Source organism: Schistocerca serialis, chromosome 2 (assembly GCF_023864345.2).
Source record: "Schistocerca serialis cubense isolate TAMUIC-IGC-003099 chromosome 2, iqSchSeri2.2, whole genome shotgun sequence".
Classification (NCBI taxonomy): domain Eukaryota; kingdom Metazoa; phylum Arthropoda; class Insecta; order Orthoptera; family Acrididae; genus Schistocerca; species Schistocerca serialis.
The window spans coordinates 869,743,009-869,765,784 of record NC_064639.1 but is presented as its reverse complement, the minus strand read 5'-3'; the positions used below and the strand labels follow the sequence as shown (position 1 = coordinate 869,765,784).

Below are 22,776 nucleotides of genomic sequence, written 5' to 3'. Positions count from 1 at the left end.
ACAGGGGTGAACAGTGGCTGTGAAGATGTGTATGGGCAACTAGACATGCAATTGTTGAGCAGCTGACCCCACAGCTGAACCAAGGGGCTACCAACTGAGCCTCCTCAATGACTGTAGAGCAGTCATTGCTGCATATGGGCCTCCATAGCAGGCACCTGGTTCATACATCGAGCTGATGGCTGTTCATTGGCAATGAAGGCTGAAATTTTCATGTCAATATTGCAACTTGACGTCCACCGAATGGTGACAGGTGGCCTCTTCAGATGCATCACATTTTATGCTCCATTGTACAGATGGCTTTTGGCGTGTACTGCCCTGCAACAGCCATCAGAAAGGTCCATTCCGGAGGAGGCAACGTTATGTTCTGGGGAATGTTTCCATGGCGTTCTGGTGGATGATCTCATCGTTCTGAAAGGCACAATGACTCAAGACAAGTATGCATCTATCCTTGGGGATGATGTTCACCCCTACATCCAGTTTGTTTTTCCTCAGTATGATAGCATCTACCAGCAGCACAAAGTAACAGGTCACACAGCTCGCAATGTATGTCTGTGGTTCAAAGAGCACCAGGATGAGTATACTGTGCTTCCCTGGCCATCAGATGCTCAAGACTTAAGCCTATTCGAGAATATATGGGACCACCTCAACTGGGCTGTATGTGTCGCAGATCCTAAACCAAGAAACCTAGCACAACTGGCAACGGCACTGGAGTCAGCACGGCTCCGCATCCCTGTCAGTAACTTCCAGAACATCATTCACTCTCTTTCTCTATACCTTATAGCAGCCTGCACTGTAAAGGGTAGTTATTCAGGGTTTTGACAGGTGGTCACATTAATAGGACTGGACAGTGTAATACTACACAATACATCATGTTCCTGAAAAGTTTAGATGATGTTTACAATTGACATTTGATATTACACAATATATCATGGCATGTCCACGAGTTTTGACAAAACCAACACAAAAATCAAGTTTAAATTTTACGTCAAGTTTAAACCTAAGTTTTCGAAAAGAAATTATGTGATGCACATGATTTTGTCTGAAGGCAAAGGAAATGCTGAGAGTCAGTTTATATACTTAGGTATAAATAAATGTGTGAATTGCACAGATTTTGCAACTTAAATGATTTTGTGTCCCCTTTAACACTAGTGTGCCAAAGGTGGACACTCCAGCTTCAGTATATCTCACAAAAATGAAAATTTTGATACTCACTGCCCATTATCCTCTTTTGTAATATCCAAGCCAAATGCCTGCATCTGCTGCGGGGCATTTGCTTCATCTGGTGTCGCAGGTAATGCTGGTAACACACGTAAAGGACCCATCCGTTCTTCTTCTTTCACCTCGACAACAGGCTCTTCTATTTGCGGTCCTCTCATGAGTGACATTAAGATTCCAACAACATACCTATTACCAAAACATATAAAAAAGTATATTTCCAGATTTCCTTGTGTGAAACAGAACAGTATGAGAGGCATATATAAATAATTTCTGAATGCATATCTGTCATGAAAGTTACTTTGTGTGTTGTTGTTATTGTGGACTTCAGTCCAACGACTAGTTTGACGCAACTCTCCGTGCTACTCTACCCTGTGCAAGCTTCTTCATCTCTGAATCTGCTTACTGCGTTCATCTCTTGGTCTCCCTCTATGATTTTTATCCCCCACACTTCCCTCCAGTACTAAATTGAAATCCCTTGATGTACCAGAATGTGTCCTATTAACTGATCCCTTCTTCTAGCCAGGGTGTGTTACAAATTTCTTTTCTTCTCAATTCTATTCAGTACCTACTCATTATCTGCATGATCTACCCATCAAATCTTCAGCATTTTTCTGTAGCACCACATTTCACAAAGCTTGTACTCTGTTCTTGTCTAAACTGTTTATTGCCCATGTTTCACTTCCATTCATGGCTACGTTTCATACAAATTCTTACAGAAAGGACTTCATGACAGTTAAATCTATATTCAGTGTTAACAAATTTCTCTTCTTCAGAAATGCTTTTCTTTCCATTGCCAGTCTACATTTTATAACCTCCCTACTTCGACCATCATCAGTTATTTTGCTTCCCAAATAGCAAACCCAGTTTACTGCTTTAAGTGCCTCATTTCCTAATCTAATTCCCTCAACATCACCTGATTTAATTTGTCTACATTACACTATCCTTGTTTTGCTTTTGTTGGTATATCTTCCTATCAAGATACTGTCCATTCCGTTCAGCTACTCTTCCAGGTCCTTTGCGCTGTCTCTGACAGAATCACAATGTCATCGGCGAACCTCAAAGTTTTAATTTCTTCTCCATGGATTTTAATTCCTACTCCGAATTTTTCTTTTGTTTCCTTTACTGCTTGCTCAATACATAGACTGAATAACGGCAGAGAGAGGCTACAACCCCATCTCAATCTCTTCTCAACCACTGCTTCCCTTTCGTGCCCTTGACTCTTATAACTGACACCTCGTTTCTGTGCAAATTGTAAATAGCCTTTCACTCCCTGTATTTTATCCCTGCCACCTTTAGTATTTGAAAGAGAGTATTTCAGTCAACACTATCAAAATCTTTCTCAAAATCTACAAATGCTATAAAAGTAGGTTTGCCTTTCCTTAACTTATTTTCTGTGAGAAGTCATAGGATCAGTATTGCCTTGCATGTTCCTGCATTTCTCTGGAATCCAAACTGATCTTCCCCCTGGTCAGCTTCTACCGGTTCTTCGATTCTTCTGTGTGTTAAGTTGCTCAAATCTATAGGTTCTGCCTCATAATCTCTCCAAACAAAAATTCGTAATTATCAAAGATAAAACCAAAGCTCCTTCCACTAATGTATCATTTGTCTAATTATGTACCTGTCTTTCGTGACATATATATGATATGAAATTCTACATGTTATTATTCCTATTTATACTTTATTGAAATCAGCCAACATGTTTCAGTAACTTTTCAGCAATATGTCTGTTCTCTATATATGTATGTATAAAATTTTATTTTCTTGCGCCTAATTAAGTAGGAAACTGTTTTTGTTACTACAGTCATGAAGTTGTGTTGATAAGAAAGCATCTAGCCTTAATAAAATATTACTAGTTATATGTGTCTTTATTTTGTATTTATACATGAATGTAAAGATGGAAAATTTTTTTACTTTTTGCACTTTGACAAGTCCAATATCATGAACGTGTTAAAATGGGTGCTAAATCAATAAATAAATAAATAAAATAAAAATAAATAAATAAATACAATTTATTGCTGTTTTTGTGAAAAGTGCATAAAAATGACTCTGTATTCATAACTGCTAATTCTCCATGGTTATACCATGACTGTATATGTGCCGAAACATCCAAATTATAGAAGTGCAGTGAACTTGGAAGATGACATAATATTATTTGCTGGTGATGCCATATTTTAATAGAAAATATTGCTCCACAAAAAATCAGACAATATTTTGAAAAAGTTTAAAATGTTTGAGTCCTGGTTCTGACTGATTGCATTAAATCAGGATATATCACAGACCCAAATGACATCACTTTGCACTAAATCACCACCAATTGCCATAAATTGATCAATTTTGAAGTGTAAATAGAATAACTCTAAACAATCAGCAAATAATTGAGGCTAATCATGTAAATTGCTTAGTTGTAAATAAGAAAGGAAATTTAAATTGGAATAAATTAAGTTATTAGTAACATAGGTATTGCAGGGAATATATTATTTCACTCTACTTACATGCCAGCCATGAAGAAAACTATCACTGATACTTCATATATGTTGTTGTTGTGGTCTTCAGTCCTGAGACTGGTTTGATGCAGCTCTCCATGCTACTCTATCCTGTGCAAGCTTCTTCATCTCCCAGTACCTACTGCAACCTGCATCCTTCTGAATCTGCTTAGTGTATTGATCTCTTGGTCTCCCTCTACGATTTTTACCCTCCACGCTGCCCTCCAATACTAAATTGGTGATCCCTTGATGCCTCAGAACATGTCCTACCAACCAATCCCTTCTTCTAGTCAAGTTGTGCCACAAACTTCTCTTCTCCCCAATTCTATTCAATACCTCCTCATTAGTTATGTGATCTACCCATCTAATCTTCAGTATTCTTCTGTAGCACCACATTTCGAAAGCTTCTATTCTCTTCTTGTCCAAACTATTTATCGTCCATGTTTCACTTCCATACATGGCTACACTCCATACGAATACTTTCAGAAATGACTTCCTGACACTTAAATCAATATTGGATGTTAACAAATTTCTCTTCTTCAGAAACGCTTTCCTTGCCATTGCCAGCCTACATTTTATATCCTCTCTACTTCGACCATCATCAGTTATTTTGCTCCCCAAATAGCAAAACTCCTTTACTACTTTAAGTGCCTCATTTCCTAATCTAATTCCCTCAGCATCACCCGACATAATTAGACTACATTCCATTATCCTTGTTTTGCTTTTGTTGATGTTCATCTTATATCCTCCTTTCAAGACACTGTCCATTCCATTCAACTGCTCTTCCAAGTCCTTTGCTGTCTCTGACAGAATTACAATGTCATCGGCGAACCTCAAAGTTTTTATTTCTTCTCCATGAATTTTAATAACTACTCCGAATTTTTCTTTTGTTTCCTTTACTGCTTGCTCAATATACAGATTGAACAACATCGGGGAGAGGCTACAACCCTGTCTTACTCCCTTCCCAACCACTGCTTCCCTTTCATGTCCCTCGACTCTTATAACTGCCATTTGGTTTCTGTACAAATTGTAAATAGCCGTTCGCTCCCTGTATTTTACCCCTGCCACCTTTAGAATTTGAAAGAGAGTATTCCAGTCAACATTGTCAAAAGCTTTCTCTAAGTCTACAAATACTAGAAACGTAGGTTTGCCTTTCCTTAATCTTTCTTCTAAGATAAGTCGTAAGGTCAGTATTGCCTCACGTGTTCCAGTGTTCCTACGGAATCCAAACTGATCTTCCCCGAGGTTGGCTTCTACTAGTTTTTCCATTCGTCTGTAAAGAATTCATGTTAGTATTTTGCAGCTGTGACTTATTAAGCTGATAGTTCGGTAATTTTCACATCTGTCAACACCTGCTTTCTTTGGGATTGGAATTATTATATTCTTCTTGAAGTCTGAGGGTATTTCGCCTGTCTCATACATCTTGCTCACCAGATGGTAGAGTTTTGTCAGGACTGGCTCTCCCACGGCCGTCAGTAGTTCCAATGGAATATTGTCTACTCCGGGGGCCTTGTTTCGACTCAGGTCTTTCAGTGCTCTGTCAAACTCTTCACGCAGTATCATATCTCCCATTTCATCTTCATCTACATCCTCTTCCATTTCCATAATATTGTCCTCAAGTGCATCGCCCTTGTATAGACCCTCTATATACTCCTTCCACCTTTCTGCTTTCCCTTCTTTGCTTAGAACTGGGTTTCCATCTGAGCTCTTGATATTCATACAAGTCGTTCTCTTATCTCCAAAGGTCTCTTTAATTTTCCTGTAGGCGGTATCTATCTTACCCCTAGTGAGATAGGCCTCTACATCCTTACATTTGTCCTCTAGCCATCCCTGCTTAGCCATTTTGCACTTCCTGTCGATCTCATTTTTGAGACGTTTGTATTCCTTTTTGCCTGTTTCACTTACTGCATTTTTATATTTTCTCCTTTCATCAATTAAATTCAATATTTCTTCTGTTACCCAAGGATTTCTACTAGCCCTCGTCTTTTTACCTACTTGATCCTCTGCTGCCTTCACTACTTCATCCCTCAAAGCTACCCATTCTTCTTCTACTGTATTTATTTCCCCCATTCCTGTCAATTGCTCCCTTATGCTCTCCCTGAATCTCTGTACAACCTCTGGCTCTTTCAGTTTATCCAGGTCCCATCTCCTTAAATTCGCACCTTTTTGCAGTTTCTTCAGTTTTAATCTACAGGTCATAACCAATAGATTGTGGTCAGAGTCCACATCTGCCCCTGGAAATGTCTTACAATTTAAAACCTGGTTCCTAAATCTCTGTCTTACCATTATATAATCTATCTGATACCTTTTAGTATCTCCAGGGTTCTTCCATGTATACAACCTTCTTTCATGGTTCTTAAACCAAGTGTTAGTTATGATTATGTTGTGCTCTGTGCAAAATTCGACCAGGCGGCTTCCTCTTTCATTTCTGTCCCCCAATCCATCTTCACCTACTATGTTTCCTTCTCTCCCTTTTCCTACACTCGAATTCCAGTCACCCATGACTATTAAATTTTCGTCTCCCTTCACAATCTGAATAATTTCTTTTATTTCATCATACATTTCTTCAATTTCTTCGTCATCTGCAGAGCTAGTTGGCATATAAACTTGTACTACTGTAGTAGGCGTGGGCTTCGTATCTATCTTGGCCACAATAATGCGTTCACTATGCTGTTTGTAGTAGCTTACCCGCATTCCTATTTTCCTATTCATTATTAAACCTACTCCTGCATTACCCCTATTTGATTTTGTGTTTATAACCCTGTAGTCACCTGACCAGAAGTCTTGTTCCTCCTGCCACCGAACTTCACTAATTCCCACTATATCTAACTTCAACCTATCCATTTCCCTTTTTAAATTTTCTAACCTACCTGCCCGATTAAGGGATCTGACATTCCACGCTCCGATCCGTAGATCGCCAGTTTTCTTTCTCCTGATAATGACATCCTCTTGAGTAGTCCCCGCCTGGAGATCCGAATGGGGGACTGTTTTACCTCCGGAATATTTTACCCAAGAGGACGCCATCATCATGTAATCATACAGTAAAGCTGCATGCCCTCAGGAAAAATTACGGCTGTAGTTTCCCCTTGCTTTCAGCCGTTCGCAGTACCAGCACAGCAAGGCCGTTTTGGTTATTGTTACAAGGCCAGATCAGTCAATCATCCAGACTGTTGCCCTTGCAACTACTGAAAAGGCTGCTGCCCCTCTTCAGGAACCACACGTTTGTCTGGCCTCTCAACAGATACCCCTCCGTTGTGGTTGCACCTACGGTACGGCTATCTGTATCGCTGAGGCACGCAAGCCTCCCCACCAACAGCAAGGTCCATGGTTCATGGGTTTCATATACAGCTACTAAAATTATATTGTTTTCTGAAGGAACTCAAGTAACATACCATGAAAAATTATTAGGAACCTGTGTTTTCCAGTAAAAGTGGCATAACATACACTGTATCAAAACCTAAAAATACTAACTGTTCCATCACATTACTTTTTTATTTCAAAATACAGTATTTACCAGAGTACAAGGCCACTCCATAAGAGGCTCCTTGAGAACATTTTATTTTTAACATATTCTGATTAACCAAAATTACAAACTATCTTTTGGATATGAAGTATCTGTCTAAAAATTTAACATTATACTTATTCTAAACTTATTCTATATATTGATTGTCTATATTTCGATAACACAAGGAGTAATAAAGTGGTTTATACTAATTTTTATCTTCACTTCCTTTTTCGCATACTATCTAAGCCCCTCTTTAGGAGATACCACCTCGTGGAAGCACTGTCCAGGCAGGTGGAGACACCTGTGTGTTTGCAAGAAGCTGAGGGCTATATTTCCAGTAGCACAGCTACCAGCAGGGTCTCTCATGCCAGGCAGGCCTCAGTGGATGGGCCAGACAAAGAGTGTTCCACAACACCCCGTCTCTCCCATACCCAGTCCCCTAGTCCTACCCTATGTCCCCAGATACCCAACCCAAGGTATGATGAGATCCATGCTGATGGTTGTATGGCACATGGGAATATGTGAATATGTGTCTTTAATGGAATCTCAGGGATACCAGGCAACCTCCCTGAGTACTTAGCCTTCCACCACGAGGACTGAATATATCACCACTTTAGTTGGACTAAAATGGAGAGCACAGAACAAGAAAAAATAAAAACTGAGGGATATGATGAGACCTCAGACATCCAGACATTGGAGCTGGAACCGAAGGAAGCTGTTTCCGCAACAGCATCGGTTGATAGACTAGTCCAAGATGTAGAAATTGATATGGAGAAGTTGCACCTGGTCAAGATTAATCCTTGTGTGGCCTCAGAGGAGAAAAATTATCTAAGATCGGAAACAAAAGGAAGGTAAAGAATTGCTTCCTAAACAAAAAATGGAGGAAAAACAGAGATATCCAACAGACAACATCACCTCACAGCAGATAGAGCTTGTAAAATGGCTTTCTTCAGGAAGACTGGGGGGAGACACAAGTCCAGGATACAAATTCAGGGGAGACTATCTGGACAACAGTGTTCTTATTTTTGTCTTTGTAGGGATGAAAACAGTGGATTGAGTTAAGAAGATTGTGCCCAAGTTATCTCTATGGGAGGAGGTGAAGCGGCTGGTCAAGACCACAAAGATATCAATTTAGGTTCCAAAGCTTGGAGGGTAATCATTTGAAAGGTTGCACCAGTTGTACCAGACAGCCAAACCCTTGTGTTTGTGTTTGTGTGTGTGTGTGTGTGTGTGTGTGTGTGTGTGTGTGTGTGTAGAGGGTGAGAGGAAGCCAGTGAAAAATCCATGGCACTATGGGAACAGGCTACCGTCAAGATTATCAAAGACATCGGAAGCATCCATGGTGGCAAGATGGAGACTGGAAATGTTGCAGATAAACTTGCATCACAGTAAAGGAGAAACTGGCACCCTGGGTCATCTTCTGAGAAGACAGGAGATGAATGTGGACCTGATCCAGGAACCCTATCTATATAAGGGGGGATTTCTGGCCTTGGAGGAACTGAAGGTAAGTTGCTTTATGCTAGAAATCTAAGGAACTCCAGAATAAGCATTTAAGTCAAAGGTGGAATTTCATTCATGCCAGTGACAGACTTTTATTCCTGGAACTTAGTGACCATTAGGATGAAACAGAAGCAAGAGGGAAATTGCATTGGCCTTAGCTTTCCTTCCCAACAAGAGCTGTACTCCTTCCCAGGGAGCGAGGAGACTGGTCAACAGGTGCTCACAGAGAATGAACAACTGCTGGTTGGGTGTGATGCCAATGCCCACAACTTAGCATAGGGAAGCAGAGACACCAACAGCAGAGGTGAGTACCTTCTTGAATTTTTACTCAAAAGCAATCTGGATGTCCTGAATAGGGGGAGGGAACATACATTCAGGAACAAAAGGAGAGAGAGAAGTAATTAATTTAACATTCAAGTTCATTCTAATGGGCAGCTTTATCAAAAAAGGGGATATGGTGTTGGAGCCATCCTTATTCGACCACATGTATATTACGTTTGAAGTTGAAATGGGTGTTAAACAGACTATGGCCTACAGGAATCCCAGAAAAACAGACTGGGACTCATATAGGAAAGACCTCAACTCACACTTATCTGAAGTCAGAACTTTGACAAGGAATCCTGTAGATTTTGAGAAAATGTTGGACACAGTGCTGTCTGCTTGGGAAACTATGTCCTTGGGAAACTCCCAAATCACCAAGAACTGCACACCCAGGAATGTATCTTGGTAGAACAGTAGCCTGGAATTGCAAAGGAGGAAGGTAAGAAAATTGTTAAGCCTTTCAAGAAGGAAAGGACAATGTGCAAAGTATTTGGAAGCCCTTGTCAAATACAATCTTCCAATTAATCAAGTGAAACTGTCATCCTGGATGGTATTATGTGAGGAAGTTGGAGGTACAGCTAATTGTGCTAGACTTCACAAAATTCTCACCAGAATATCAACTAATCCAGGAGGTATTATAAGCAAGGAAGATGCTGAGTATACAAGGACAATGAAAGAGAGGCTGGATGTGCTCCTCAAGACTCACTTCCCTCAATGCACTTTGGCAGACAACATGGATCAAGATTCAGTCCCTGAGAGGCACTGGTTTACAGGTAATCAAAGGGAGAACTGAGAATATGCCAGGGAATGTAGTGATTTAAAAAAAAAAAAATATCCAGTGGATAGTGGGAATGTTTCAACCATTCAAGTCACCTGGCCAAATGGAGTCTTTCCAGCTCTTCTGTAACAAGCATGAGAGACTTCAATAGACTTCCCTGTACGCTATTTATGTTTAGACTAGCAGCAGAAATCATTCCTAATACTTGGAAGACTACTTGCTTTCATTTCGAAGCCAGGAAGAATTGATCATACCAAGACCAAGGATATGAGACCAATCAGTCTGCCCTCCTCTCTTTCAAAGACATTAGAAAATCTGGTTAATGTGCACATTAGAGAAAGGAGGCTAACTAAAGTTCCTTTACATGTAAACCAACAAGCATATCAGCCAGGCAGGTCATGTGAAACAGAACTCCTCCAATTTGTCGGGAAAGTGGAAAATGCACTAAACTTTCAGGAAACTGCTCTCTGCATCTTCCTGGATATATGAGATGGCTTTCATCATTAAGAATTCATGGTTAGAGATGCAGAAGAATGTGGTACTGTGACCACTGTACGTACACAGATTAAGACTACACTGAGCAGAAGGAAAGTAGAACCAACTGTGAAAGAAGAAATGGTGGTCAACACCACCACAGTGGGTTTGCAAGGAGGAGTTCTGTCCTCACTACTGTTGAACCTAGTGGTGAGTAAACTCATTGGAGAGCTAAATACTAGAGGCTACTTTTTCCAAGGATATGCCGATGACTTAACATTCTTCAAATTTACTAGTAGTGTTAGAAGTGTGACACAGTGTGCATTGAACATTGCGCAAAATTGATATGTGCTGGATATTGACCACTGGAATAAGATGTATGATAAGTCATGGGACTACAGTATGATGGAACAAAGAAGAACAGAAGGTGACTGATAAGGAGCTTGGCAAGGTGCAGAGACTGGACTGCTTTGCCATAAGAGCCAGAATCTGTTATGACAGAGACCACGCTGGACAGGCTCCCATTACATCTGTGGGTTAAAATGGAGGCAGCGGCAGGGGCATACAGACTAAAAACTAGAAATAACTGGATACCTTTAGCTGGTGCTGCTGCTCGCAGTGTGGTTTCAGTTGCCTGAGACTGCAGTCATGTATATGAGTTGCATTTGTGTGTGTGTGTGTGTGTGTGTGTGTGTGTGTGTGTGTCTGTCTCTCTCTGTGTGTCTGTCTGTCTGTCTGTTGTTGACAAAGGCCTTAATGGCCAAAAGCTTCATTTGTGACAGTATTTTTGTTATGCCTATCTGTGACTCAGCCTCTCTGCTATATGGTGAGTGGAAACCTTCCTGTTCATAATATGGATATCTTTAGGATATTGTGACTCCCACACCAACATAGGGAATGCGGTAAATATAAGAATGGTCAGGAAAATGCTGGCTGACTATATAATAGTGTCTACACTTATTCAGACACCCAAGCAGCTTTGAAACATGTATCAGCCCTGCAATGAGATCAAAGATCATTGCAGAGTGGTGCAGAATGCCACAAAGCAACAGAGTAAACCGGTTGGTGATGGTTAAATCAAAAGCATGAAACTGGATCAGATGGCAACATGTATAATGCTGGACTGTGAACTAAAAACAAAAATATGGCAAGCTAATGATGCCAAAGCCATGTTTTAAGAAAAGTTCTGTGATCCTGGGCTTGAATAGGAGACAGACTAAAGTCATGGTAGTACTAATGACAGGAAATGGGAACTTTCAGAAATGCCTGCACATGTTGCGTGTACAGAAAGAAGTCCCTATGTCTAGGCTGTGTGTTGAGGGTAATGAAACTACACCACATCTAATCTTCCAGTGTGAAGTGTTGGAAATCATAAGACATGGAATATTCGGCTCATCAAGTTCTAAAGAAATTGTGTCTGATAGAGAAGTAATAAAGGCCCACCTAATACTCTTTAAGGGTACTGGTTGGCTTTACTAAAACCACAGGGAATGAAATCGCACAATAAACCCTGTTTTGGTGTGAGCAATAGTGGGCTAAGACCACTGTTGTTTTTATCTCCTGGTTCAAATCAAATTCAATCAAAACTAAGACAATCATCAGTCATATCACTATTTTTAATCATCACCACCATCACTGATACCACATTGTGCATAGCCAGTGGGACGATAGTTTCACCTAATAAATGACAGGTGAAAAGAGGGGCAGAGTGTTTCTATACCTGCGCAGCAGTGAAATTTATAGTCTTGGTTGGCACACATATTAGGCTGTCTCATCCAAATAAGTTTTGAGTTCCAATGTTGTCGCTATGGTGGGACCCGAAAACACAACTTTTTTAACTCAAGGTGGATTTTGAATTTATATTGACATGAAAATGTGGAAATATTTCTTTGTCTCTAGCATACAACATGTCATCTGCCCACTGCTCTCTCATGGCTGGATAGTACCAGCACTTGAGATACCCCATTTCATTCCCATCACAGCTCACGGCAAGCATTGGTAACATTGCTGTATGGAACACACAAGTAAACTACTGGCACCTAACTGCAGTTTGGACATGGTAAATGTTCACAAAACGCCAAGCTAAGTGGAGTATATTCCCATAGTTGACTGCACAACGAAACACACTGCCCACTCCCCGCTCCCTTCCTCACATTCATCCTACAGCTCAACAAAGTTGATGCCACTGTTCTCCCTCCCACTCTTCTGAAGTCTTATAATTAAATCGGCACATGGCTTCAATTGCCAGCTTTCATATTAATCTATTACAAAAAATAAAACATTGACCTCAGCAATAATAGTTTAATCTGTGAATGTTAAGACAACCCTGCATTTTTGAATGAGAATTTGGGAAAAAGATCATCTCATAACTGGGTAAATATGGTACATTACCTATATGAAAATTTCCATTTACAGTATAAGACAAAGAGAAAACTTTTAGTTGCAATGCACAGAGTTTCAAAATTAGTCCTCTGACACCACATCACATGTAAATACAAATTAGTAAATTAAAATGTATTTATATTCTTAATATGTAGCTTGATTCACTGAAGAGATTGCTTTATAACCTATTATTCTGCTGCAGAATTTGTCAAAAAATATTTTACTTATTGAAGAAGGAAATCTGTATATTTTATTGCTGACTGCATAATTAAAAACTGTACTGCATGGATTATGTTACTGCAGCCTTGTAGAATAATGTTTAGTAAGTTATCTAGATGTGTCTTCTGTGCATAATATTTAAATAACATTTATAGTAATAAAGAAAGAAAAAATGTAGAAATGACGAAATAGTTCAGAACAAAGAAAGAAATCTATTGTGTTCAGTGCAATAAACAGAAGTGGCTCTGATTTGTAGGTATGAGAGAGACAAAAATGTCTATTTCATTACAGAATTGTGGTAAGGAAACAGTTATTATTCTCCTTAAAGAGTCTGTTTCAAATTCATTACAACCTCTGCAATAATCCCATAAGAAAACAGCAACATACTGCTTGTGCTTATCTGGACATAAATCATTGTAATTAAATCATTATCTTGCTGCTACGACACTTCATTGATGCCACTGTACAATTAGTACTGTATATATATCTGGAGGTTAATTCTGTATGTAAATACAACCTCCTACTTACTGTCCCGATCTAATAAGGACCATCATGGCCTCTCTTATAACGGGCCGGGGTCTCACAAATATAGTGACTATTATATAATAGTTATCTAAGGAATAACAACTTTAATATGACAACTAGTATTAAAATGATTTGAGTGTCTGAAGTGGCAGTGTGAGTAAATTATTTTGACTATGAACTAACAAAGTTAATACTGGCATTACTAGTACTACTGCAGCTGCAGCCAATAACAATGATAATAGTAGTAGTAATAATATTGACAATAATAATAATAATATGACATTAATAATAAAAATAATAATAATATTGGCAGATATTATTATAGGTCTATAAAATAGTTGTTTTCTGGTATAGTGAGTTCTGGGAAAAAGAAAGTTAAGAAGACTACACCAGCTAAGGATACTGGGAAATGAGTGAGATCAGATGGAAAGATGGATGTATAAGGGTAACAACAAGTGTGTACAGGAACAATGGTAATCTTATTGCTGCATTAGTACATATGTCATTACCTGTCTTCTGAAACTGCAGATGTTATTTAGTTCTCTAATACCCTGTGGGAGGTTATTCCAGAGTCAGGTTCCTGCTACCAACAAGGACTCTGTGAAGGTGGCTGAATGATGGAGTGGGACAGAAACGATTTTGGTCTGATGGGAATGGGTGGTTCTACTATGTTGTTCACACAAGAGAGCTAAAGTTGAGGAGAAATATGAGGGAAAGAGCTCATTAATAAGCCAGTAGAGAAGATGGAAACCTCTGCACTTGTTTGTACGCAGCCAGAATAGCTCTGCATATGATTGTAAAATGTAATCAAAGCGTCAAACATCACGGATATAATGAACACAGGTCTTCATAAACAGTTTTAGGTGCTGTGAGCTTTCCTGAGGAAGGCCTTGCAGGATAACATCTCTGTAATCAATAACTGGAAGTATAAGGTTTTGTCCAAGTTTCTTTTTCAAGTTAAGAAGGAAGAGCTATTTATATTTTTTGTAGGGTATGGAGAGATGCTGATGTCTTCTTTCATATTACAGGTACATGTTCAGTATGACTTAGATTTTCATCTATTATTAATCCTAGACCCTTTGCTGAAGGCAAAATGTTGATATTCATCCCATTGAGGGTAAAAGATGGTAGGAATTCCCAATAGTTCGGGCTAATGACCCTGCAATGACCAACCAGTACTGCTTGGGTTTTAGATAGGTTGAGCATTAACCCAATACCCTGTGCCCATTTTGATAGTGCACATAGGTCAGTACTGAGATTCTCAATAGCTGTCTTTAAGTTTATAGATTTTGCACTTAGATACAACATGTCCCTTACATGCAATGAAAAGAATATAGGACCTAATACTAAACCCTGGGGGACCTCTGATACTACCTGCCTCCATTATGACTTTATGGTGCCGGAAATGATGCACTGCTGGTGAGATGTCACATACGAGTGAAATCATTGCACTGCACTTGGCAAGAAATTTAGGCTGTTAAGTTTGGCAAGTAAAATGTCATAATCAACGTTGTCAAAGCCTTTGCTGACGCCTAACACAAGAAGCATATAATAATTGCCTCTTGTGAATCCATGGCAATCTTCAGGTCATTTGTTACCTTTATTAAGGCAGATGTTGTGCTGTGATATTTACAGAAGCCTGACAGGTATTTATTTACCAGTTTGTTTGTAGTTAGGTAGTTTGTTGACTGGTTATGGACTGCACGTTCTAAGGCCTTGGACTGTGTAGGAAGAATGCGAATAGGTCAGTAATCAGAGGGTTCTGTGGTAATTCCCTTTTTGGGTAATAGCTTAACTAGTCCCTGTTTCCAGGCCTCAAGGAAAGCACTTATGGTTAAGGAGTGGTTGAAGATATCTGTTATAGTGGATAGTAGTGGGTCAATAATAAGCTTCACAATTTGGACTGTTAAACCAATGGGCTCAGTAGATGCTGGTTTATAAGCACAATGACGTTTTTGACATTGTTGCAAGTAACATGCTTTAGACAGAATTTTTGTGGCTACAGTCATTTATCCTTATAAAGTAATCAATGAGTCTCTGTTTTGTTTGTGGTTCAATTGTCATTGTAGGTAATGTGAAGTACCAGTTTAGTTCACGGCTGGGACAATGGGATCAGCTGCAGCTTTTACTTTGCCTATGCCAAAGCCACAGGACAGCTGGTATTTTTCTGTTGTTGGTTAATGTATGGGTATACCTGAGTTTTAAATTTCTCACAGCTCAATTGACTTTTTTCTGCTTCTGCTTGTAAGTAATATAATTTTCAGGTCCGTATGTTTGAACGACCGATGTGCAGTGTCTCTGAGATTCATGAACTGTTTTAGTTCTCCCATTAGCCAAGGTGCAGGTTTCCTTTTTACTTTCCTGGTTTTTAACGGGGCTTATTTCTCATATAGTTGAGTAAGAATAGAATGTCCCACAAGCTATTTATGTAGCTGACTGTAGAATGATTCTACTGCCATCAACATAGATTTTGTGTAAGGACCAGAAGATAAGGTATGAGAAATCAGGCCTCATACAGAGACATATAGACAGTTGTTTTTCCCTCTTCTGTTTGTGAGAGGAACAGGTAAGGAACTGATTAGTAGTGGTACAGGGTAACCTCCATCATGCACCATACAGTGGCTTGCGGACTATGTATGTAGATGTAGATGTACCTCAGTTGCAAGTTCAGATAAATTAATGTGCTTGAAGTCTTGGTATGTAGTCAGCTGTAATTCCTTTCTGGGAAATTCTAGTGAGTATGTCATGAAAATTATGTCACGGATGAATATGCCGAGTGCAGATATTTGGGAAGTACAAATGACTTTGTTTGTGGATTTTGTTGCAAATATATCTATGAGAGTGTGACTATTGTTCACTTGATGGGTAGCGGCAAGATGAAGTAGTGACACATTTGAAGAAGAAAGCATCTGCTTAAATTTCACTCTAGATGGACTACTGTGTAGAAAACCCTCTATAATTGTATGTTCGTATATTGATTTGAGACTTGAAAGAGCAGTTTTGAAGCAGGCAAACCCACCTACTTTAGGAGGTTTGAAGAGGACACATATCAGACACTTTCTGATAAGGGATTTGATCTCTCTGAAAATATACTCAACTTGTTTATCTTCATTACTGTTGGATTTGTGTTGCATTTTTGGAGATAAATCAGAGTGTATGTACACTATACTCCACCCCCTCATCGGTGACATCTGGCATGTCTTAGAAAGATGTAGCCATCTAGATTTATTGAGCTTGTGGGAATACTTGGTTTGAGCCAGGTCTCTGACAGAAGTATTACGTGGATTTCTGTGTCATGAAATATATAAAAAACTCGTCAAGCTGAGCTGGCAGAGACTGGACATTTGCGTGTGCAATATGTAGCTTAATCTGTTTGGGTGTGAAGTTTGCAACGATGCCACTTGTGGATGTTGGCAACACTGGGCCAATGAGGGTGGAGTGCATTCCAGAGCACCACTCTGGAGAAGTAGAGGAGGTAGGAGAGAACAGGGTTCCCAGAAGGGGAGAGTGGTAGGTCTCTTCAGGGAGAGCGGTGGGGGGATTGTGGGTAAGGCCAGCCAGTCTTTGAACAGCTGACTGGAAGCAGGAGAAGGAATTCACTAAACAGAGCTAGAATAATACAACAGTATTGAAAGCAAGATAAATAGAATAAAAACAGAGTGTATTACTAAAGATTATAATGATGCATAACAGCAATAATATAGCAATAAATTTCTAAATAAAATGGTAAATTAATCATCTGAATAAGTGCCCTGTGAGAAAATTCAATAACAGCGGAAATAATGCACTATGTTGGCACTGGAAGGATGAGAGTGGAACTGAAAATTTATAATTAGTACTAAAAGCAGACCTAAACAAACAAATGACAATAGCACGAAACTATTTTCAGGAAATTTTGATACTGGAAGATTGAGAATGGAACAGAAAATTTATAATTAGTACTGAAAGTAAACCTAATCAAACTTACTTTCTTATCAAGAAATGGCAATATTAAAATTATCTATATGGCAATAACTGCACTGGCTCATCTGCACATTAACATAAGGTGAAAAAAATTTGCTTACTTGATCACCACAGAGACTCCAAATCCTGAATAGTAGAAAACATAGAAAATGAGCTTAAAGAATCCAACAAATAATTCCATAAATGACATCTGTTGAAGCTCATTAATTTTGTTCTTGATGTTGGTAGGTGACAACAAAGCCAACGAGAAATAAACTGCATCTTTTACAGCTTGGATGCCTCTGCGAATTGGATCTTTTGCAGCCCTGAAATAATAAAAGATAAGAATAATTGTCACCATAAGGTATTCAGTAATATGTCCCTCAGAATATCTCATAGATGAAACAGAGAGAGTGATTTTGTGTGTGTGTGTGTGTGTGTGTGTGTGTGTGAGAGAGAGAGAGAGAGAGAGAGAGAGAGAGAGAGAGAGAGGGAGGGAGGGAAAATTTTACTGTCAATTCAAAAATTTTCAACACTTAAATTCTCTCTACCAAAACTTTTATGCTAACATTCAGGGCCTACATGCCAGGTTGAGGCAACACCTTAGCATAAAAGCAGTCTGTTCCTAAAATCTGTTGAATGTGAGCTTCCCCCGTATAATGTCTATGCAACCAATGGGACTAGTGGGAAGGGAATCACATACTGGCTGTGGAGGGCCAGAGGCATTGGCCAAGAGACATTGTACTCTCTGGTCTCAGGTGAGCATGATGTCTCTCCTTTCCCTTTCCTCTCCTAATGATTTTTCAGACTTTGTTCCATCACTGACCGACAAATGACTGTCCTGACTGGCCAGTGATTTATTCACTGACTCAAGTGCACACTCTACTGAATACTGAACTGAAGAATATAAGCCATATTTTACCTTTTAAACTTTCTGTTTTATTTATATATATTTCAGAAGCTCCCAACAACACCCGCACCTCCACATTGTGAACCTCCTGGCAGATAAAAATTGAGTGCCATACTGGAGCTTGAATCTGGAACCTCATCTTTTGTAGGCAGTGCTCTTATTGACAGAGTTATCTAGGGGCAACTAGAGATCTGCCCTCATAGTTTCACTTGTTACTAGTACCTCTCTCTCTCCCCTACTTTTCAAACTTCACAAAAATGAACTAGCACCACTGGAATAAAGGCATATTGAGGACAAATGACTTAGCCTGTCTAGGGTATCGTTCCAGAATGAATCTTTCATTACGCAGCAGAGTGTGTACTGTTTTTAACTTAAGGGGGGAGAATAAACCCATAATTTGTCCATCTTTACAAAAGGAAAAATTCTTCCTCATTTTTCGAGATGATTTTTGACATCTGCCCCATGAATGTCTTTATCTGCTGCTTTTGAAAGGTCCTAAAAGTGATTCAGTTTGTGACTTTTATTAGCTGCCATCTTGCTTGGTTCTGCTATATCAGCCATATCTTGCTACTAAAATGCAAACTGTATGTACAGGCAGTGAACATAACACTGTATTTCCCAAATGTGCACACAGATTAAGATATTTGCATTATTTGTAAGCAAAGATATGAGCACCACAAGTAGCTCTCATACTGTTGCATGTACCAGCTCAAATTATTACCTCAAATTCATTAAGTACTGGCCAAAGTTTTGAACAACAGTAAAAAAATGTTAGAGACTGTTGTGACTTGCTGATCTTTCAAAGTGCCGCCGCGCAGTTATGCGCATCCTTTACATGCGGCACTGTCTGCCAGCCATGCAGCAGCAGCGCCACCTAAGCGGCCAGCCAGCCAGCGGCCGCTAGACTTAGACTCAGTTATGATTTGACTGGTAAAGTGTACACATGTCTTACTCTGCTTACTTGCTCTGTGACTTTCATGTATTGCGTCTTCCTTGAAATATATTTGTTCAACTTGAAGTTATAACAATTGGCGATGAGGTAGTGATTTTTCTTTTCCATCGTTGACCCACATGTTTCCATGGCTACTTTAGAGCAACTATTGAAAGGTCTCATAGAACAGTAAACTCTTCTCACAAATGTGATTCGTGATTTCGTCACGGCATCAAATGCGGGGCGTCTCTCATCGTTGTCTCTACCTCCCTTTCCTCCTTACGACGAGATGGCGGAAGACTGGTCTGATTACGAAAAATGTCTTCGACAGCACTTCTTGGCATTTCATGTCGCGGATGAACAAACATGTAAGTCTCTGTCCCTTTCATGGATTTCACCTCAAATATATTGGTTGTTGTCGCAATTGGCTCCTTTGAAAGATCCTGCATCTTTGTCCTTTGCTGAAATGTGCTCACTTCCGTCCGTCTATTTTCAAAAGCAAACACATGTGGTAGCCTCTCGTGTTGCCTTTTATCGTTGACAAAAACAACCAAATCAATTCTATCATGCTTGGGCTGCTGAACTTCATGGTCTCAGCAGAAAGTGTCAATTTGTTACTAAAGTTCACAAAGAATCCTACACCGATTCCATGGTACGGGATGCTATTATCCGATCAGCGCCCGACAAAGAAGTTAGGCAACGTGCCCTTCAGTTGGCAAATCTGACTCTAGATGAAGTCCTATCCATCGCTCAGTCTTTTGAAATTTCTCACGCCGCTGGAGCGCAAATAGAGGCATGCGGCGATGGAGCGCAAATAGAGGCATGCGGCGACGTCGGGGAAATACTACCTCTGTGCGATGTTGACGAAGCATGTGGTGTGTCCCCGCCGACCGACATGGCCACAGTACCGCAGTACGCTCCCAAGTGCAGCCTCGGCCTAACCGTAAACAAACCTCTAAGAAACTGCAGCAAAACCCACAGCAACTTCCTTCATGTCTGCGGAGTTTTACGAAACATTCACGAGAAGATTGTCCACAACGTTGGGCCGTGTGTCACAAATGCAAAAAAAAAAAAAGGGTCATGTATCATCCGTTTGCAAATCTGACCGCATACATGGTGTTCATGAACATGATGCTGATTCTGATTCTGTGTTGTCTGTCAATTTTACTTCTTCCGTTTCAGGGAAGTTATTCCTCACTGTCCAAATACTTGGTCGAGATTTCTCTCTTGGGACAATTTGATGCTGAGGTATCTTACAAATCTGTTGTTTGCACTGTGTCCCATATTTGTGGTCGACCATAGTAAGGCAGAGAATCTTTTTGGTTTTGATGCCTTTCACGTTTTTGGGTTCTCCATAAATGACTCTGTCAATATCGTCTCTGATGCTATTCCTTCTGCTTGATTGGATTCCTTGTCGATGACATTTTCATCCTTTTTTTCTCCTGGGTTAGGCCATGCAAATGACTTTGAAGCTCATATCATGCTGAACCCACTGCTCGGCCTAAGTTTTTTCGGGCTCAGCCCATTCCTGTGGCCTTCTGCGATCAGGTCAAATGGGAGCTGGTCTTGCTTCCTGTCACTTCCAGTGAGTGGTCCTCTCCTGTCATTGTTGTTGCTAAGCCAAATGGTGATATTTGTCTCTGTGGCGATTTCAAAGCCACTGTAAATGCTCAAGGCCTTATCGACACTTACCCTATGCCTCAACCTGAAGAATTGTTCACTAAACTTGCTGGAGGCCAGTATTTTTCTAAACCTGACCTGTCAGAAGCTTATCATCAACTTCCTCTCGACGCTGCTTCCCGGCAGTTTCTGGTCCTTAACATGCCTTTTGGCCTCTATCAATACCGGCGATTGCCATTCAGGGTTGCTAGTGCCCCTGCTCTCTTTCAGCGATTCTTGGAACAATTATTGCTCACTGTCCCTGGGTGTGTAAATTACCAGGATGACATTGTTGTCACTGGCTCCACCACTGACGAACATCTTCAAAATCTCTGCACACTTTTTCATGTCTTACAGACTGCCGGTCTAAAGCGTTATCTTCAGAAATCAAAATTTTTTCAGGCATCTATCATGTACTTTCAACTCGCTCGGGATGGTATTCGTCCGCTTCAGCACACTGTCGCTGTGATTGATGCCCTTCCTCGCCCTACATCTGTTAAGGAACTGCACACCTTCTTGGGGAAAATAGCATACTATCACAAGTTTACCGTCTGCTGCTTCATGGCTCAGCTGTTGCATTTCCTGTTGCATAAAAACGTGCCTTTCCACTGGTCCGTGTCATGCGATGTGGCTTTCCAAAAATTGAAGACTATGCTGAAACAGGCCCTGTGCCTGGCTACTTATCGACCTGGCCAACATCTTGTTCTTGCCACGGACACCTCTCAATACAGCATTGGTGCAGTCCTTACATACCATTTTTCTGATGGTTCTGAACAACCCATTGCTTATGCCTCCAAAACGCTCATGGATGCCCAACAAAAGTATTCTCAAATTGAAAAAGAAGCTTTGGCCATTATTTATGCTCTTCATAGGTTTGGTGTTTTTCTCTATGGATCCAAATTTCATCTTGTTATGGATCACAAACCACTTGTTTCCTTGTTTCGTCCATCAACGTCACTTCCCGACAAGGCTGCACACTGCCTCCAGCGTTGGGCTCTTTACTTGTCTCGTTTCAATTATGAGATTCATTTCCGGCCGATGGCTCAACATGCAAATGCTGATGCACTGTCTCGCCTTCCCATGGGTCCTGATCTCGCATTCGATAGGGACGAAATTTTGTGTTTCCACCCGAATGTTGCCGAGCAGTGGGTTGTGGACGGGTTCCCCATCATCGGGGAGCGGCTGGTGGCTGCTATGGGTTCTGACCCTACCCTCTCCTGGGCTTTATGCTGTATTCAGAAGGGTTGGCCAGATCGTCCGTCCACTAAGGCTTCTGATCCGTTGTGGAACTACTATGCTTTGCGTTACCGCCTCACGGCTAGGGATGGTGTTATCCTCCTTTCCAATGAAAAAGCTTCGCTGCGTGTTGTGGTACCTGCGTCTTTGCGTGCTTCGGTCTTGCGCCTCCTTCACCAAGGGCACTGGGGTGTCTCTTGCACAAAATCTCTGGCGCGCCGTCATGTGTACTGGCCTGGCATCGACTCTGAAATCGCATACATGGTCGCTGCCTGTGGCCCTTGTGCGTCACAGGCCACCGTCCCAAAGTCATCTTTGTCACCGTGGCCTTCGCCTGAGAAGCCCTGGGAGCGTATTCATGCTGACTTCGTGGGACCTTTTTTAGGTGCTTATTGGCTTCTCATTATTGACATCTACGCTAACTTTCCTTTCATTGTCCGTTGCACGTCGCCTACCACTGCGGCAACCACCAATGCTCTAGCTCACATTTTCTCTTTGGAAGGCCTTCCCTCTACTCTTGTTACTGATAATGGTCCGCAATTTGCCTCTTCCGATTTTGCAGATTTTTGTGCCCGTCATGGTGTCATGCATGTCATGGCCCCTCCGTTCCATCCACAGACAAATGGTGAGGCTGAACGACTGGTCCGCACATTTAAGGCTCAGATGAGGAAACTCCTGACTTCTTCTGCTGAT

At 40.6% G+C, this 22,776-nt stretch overlaps 1 protein-coding gene across 1 annotated transcript in view; it reads right to left on the bottom strand.

The window, feature by feature from the left end:
• The window catches only part of LOC126458188 (ryanodine receptor), a 740,760-nt gene that overhangs the window by 52,717 nt on the left and 665,267 nt on the right, over positions 1–22,776 (bottom strand). The window contains exons 91-92 of the mRNA XM_050095064.1: positions 17,470–17,673; positions 1,213–1,404 (exon numbers count right to left, since the gene is read on the bottom strand). Of these exons, the coding sequence (XP_049951021.1) occupies positions 1,213–1,404; positions 17,470–17,673 (396 nt within the window). The remainder of the gene's footprint in view (positions 1–1,212; positions 1,405–17,469; positions 17,674–22,776) is intronic.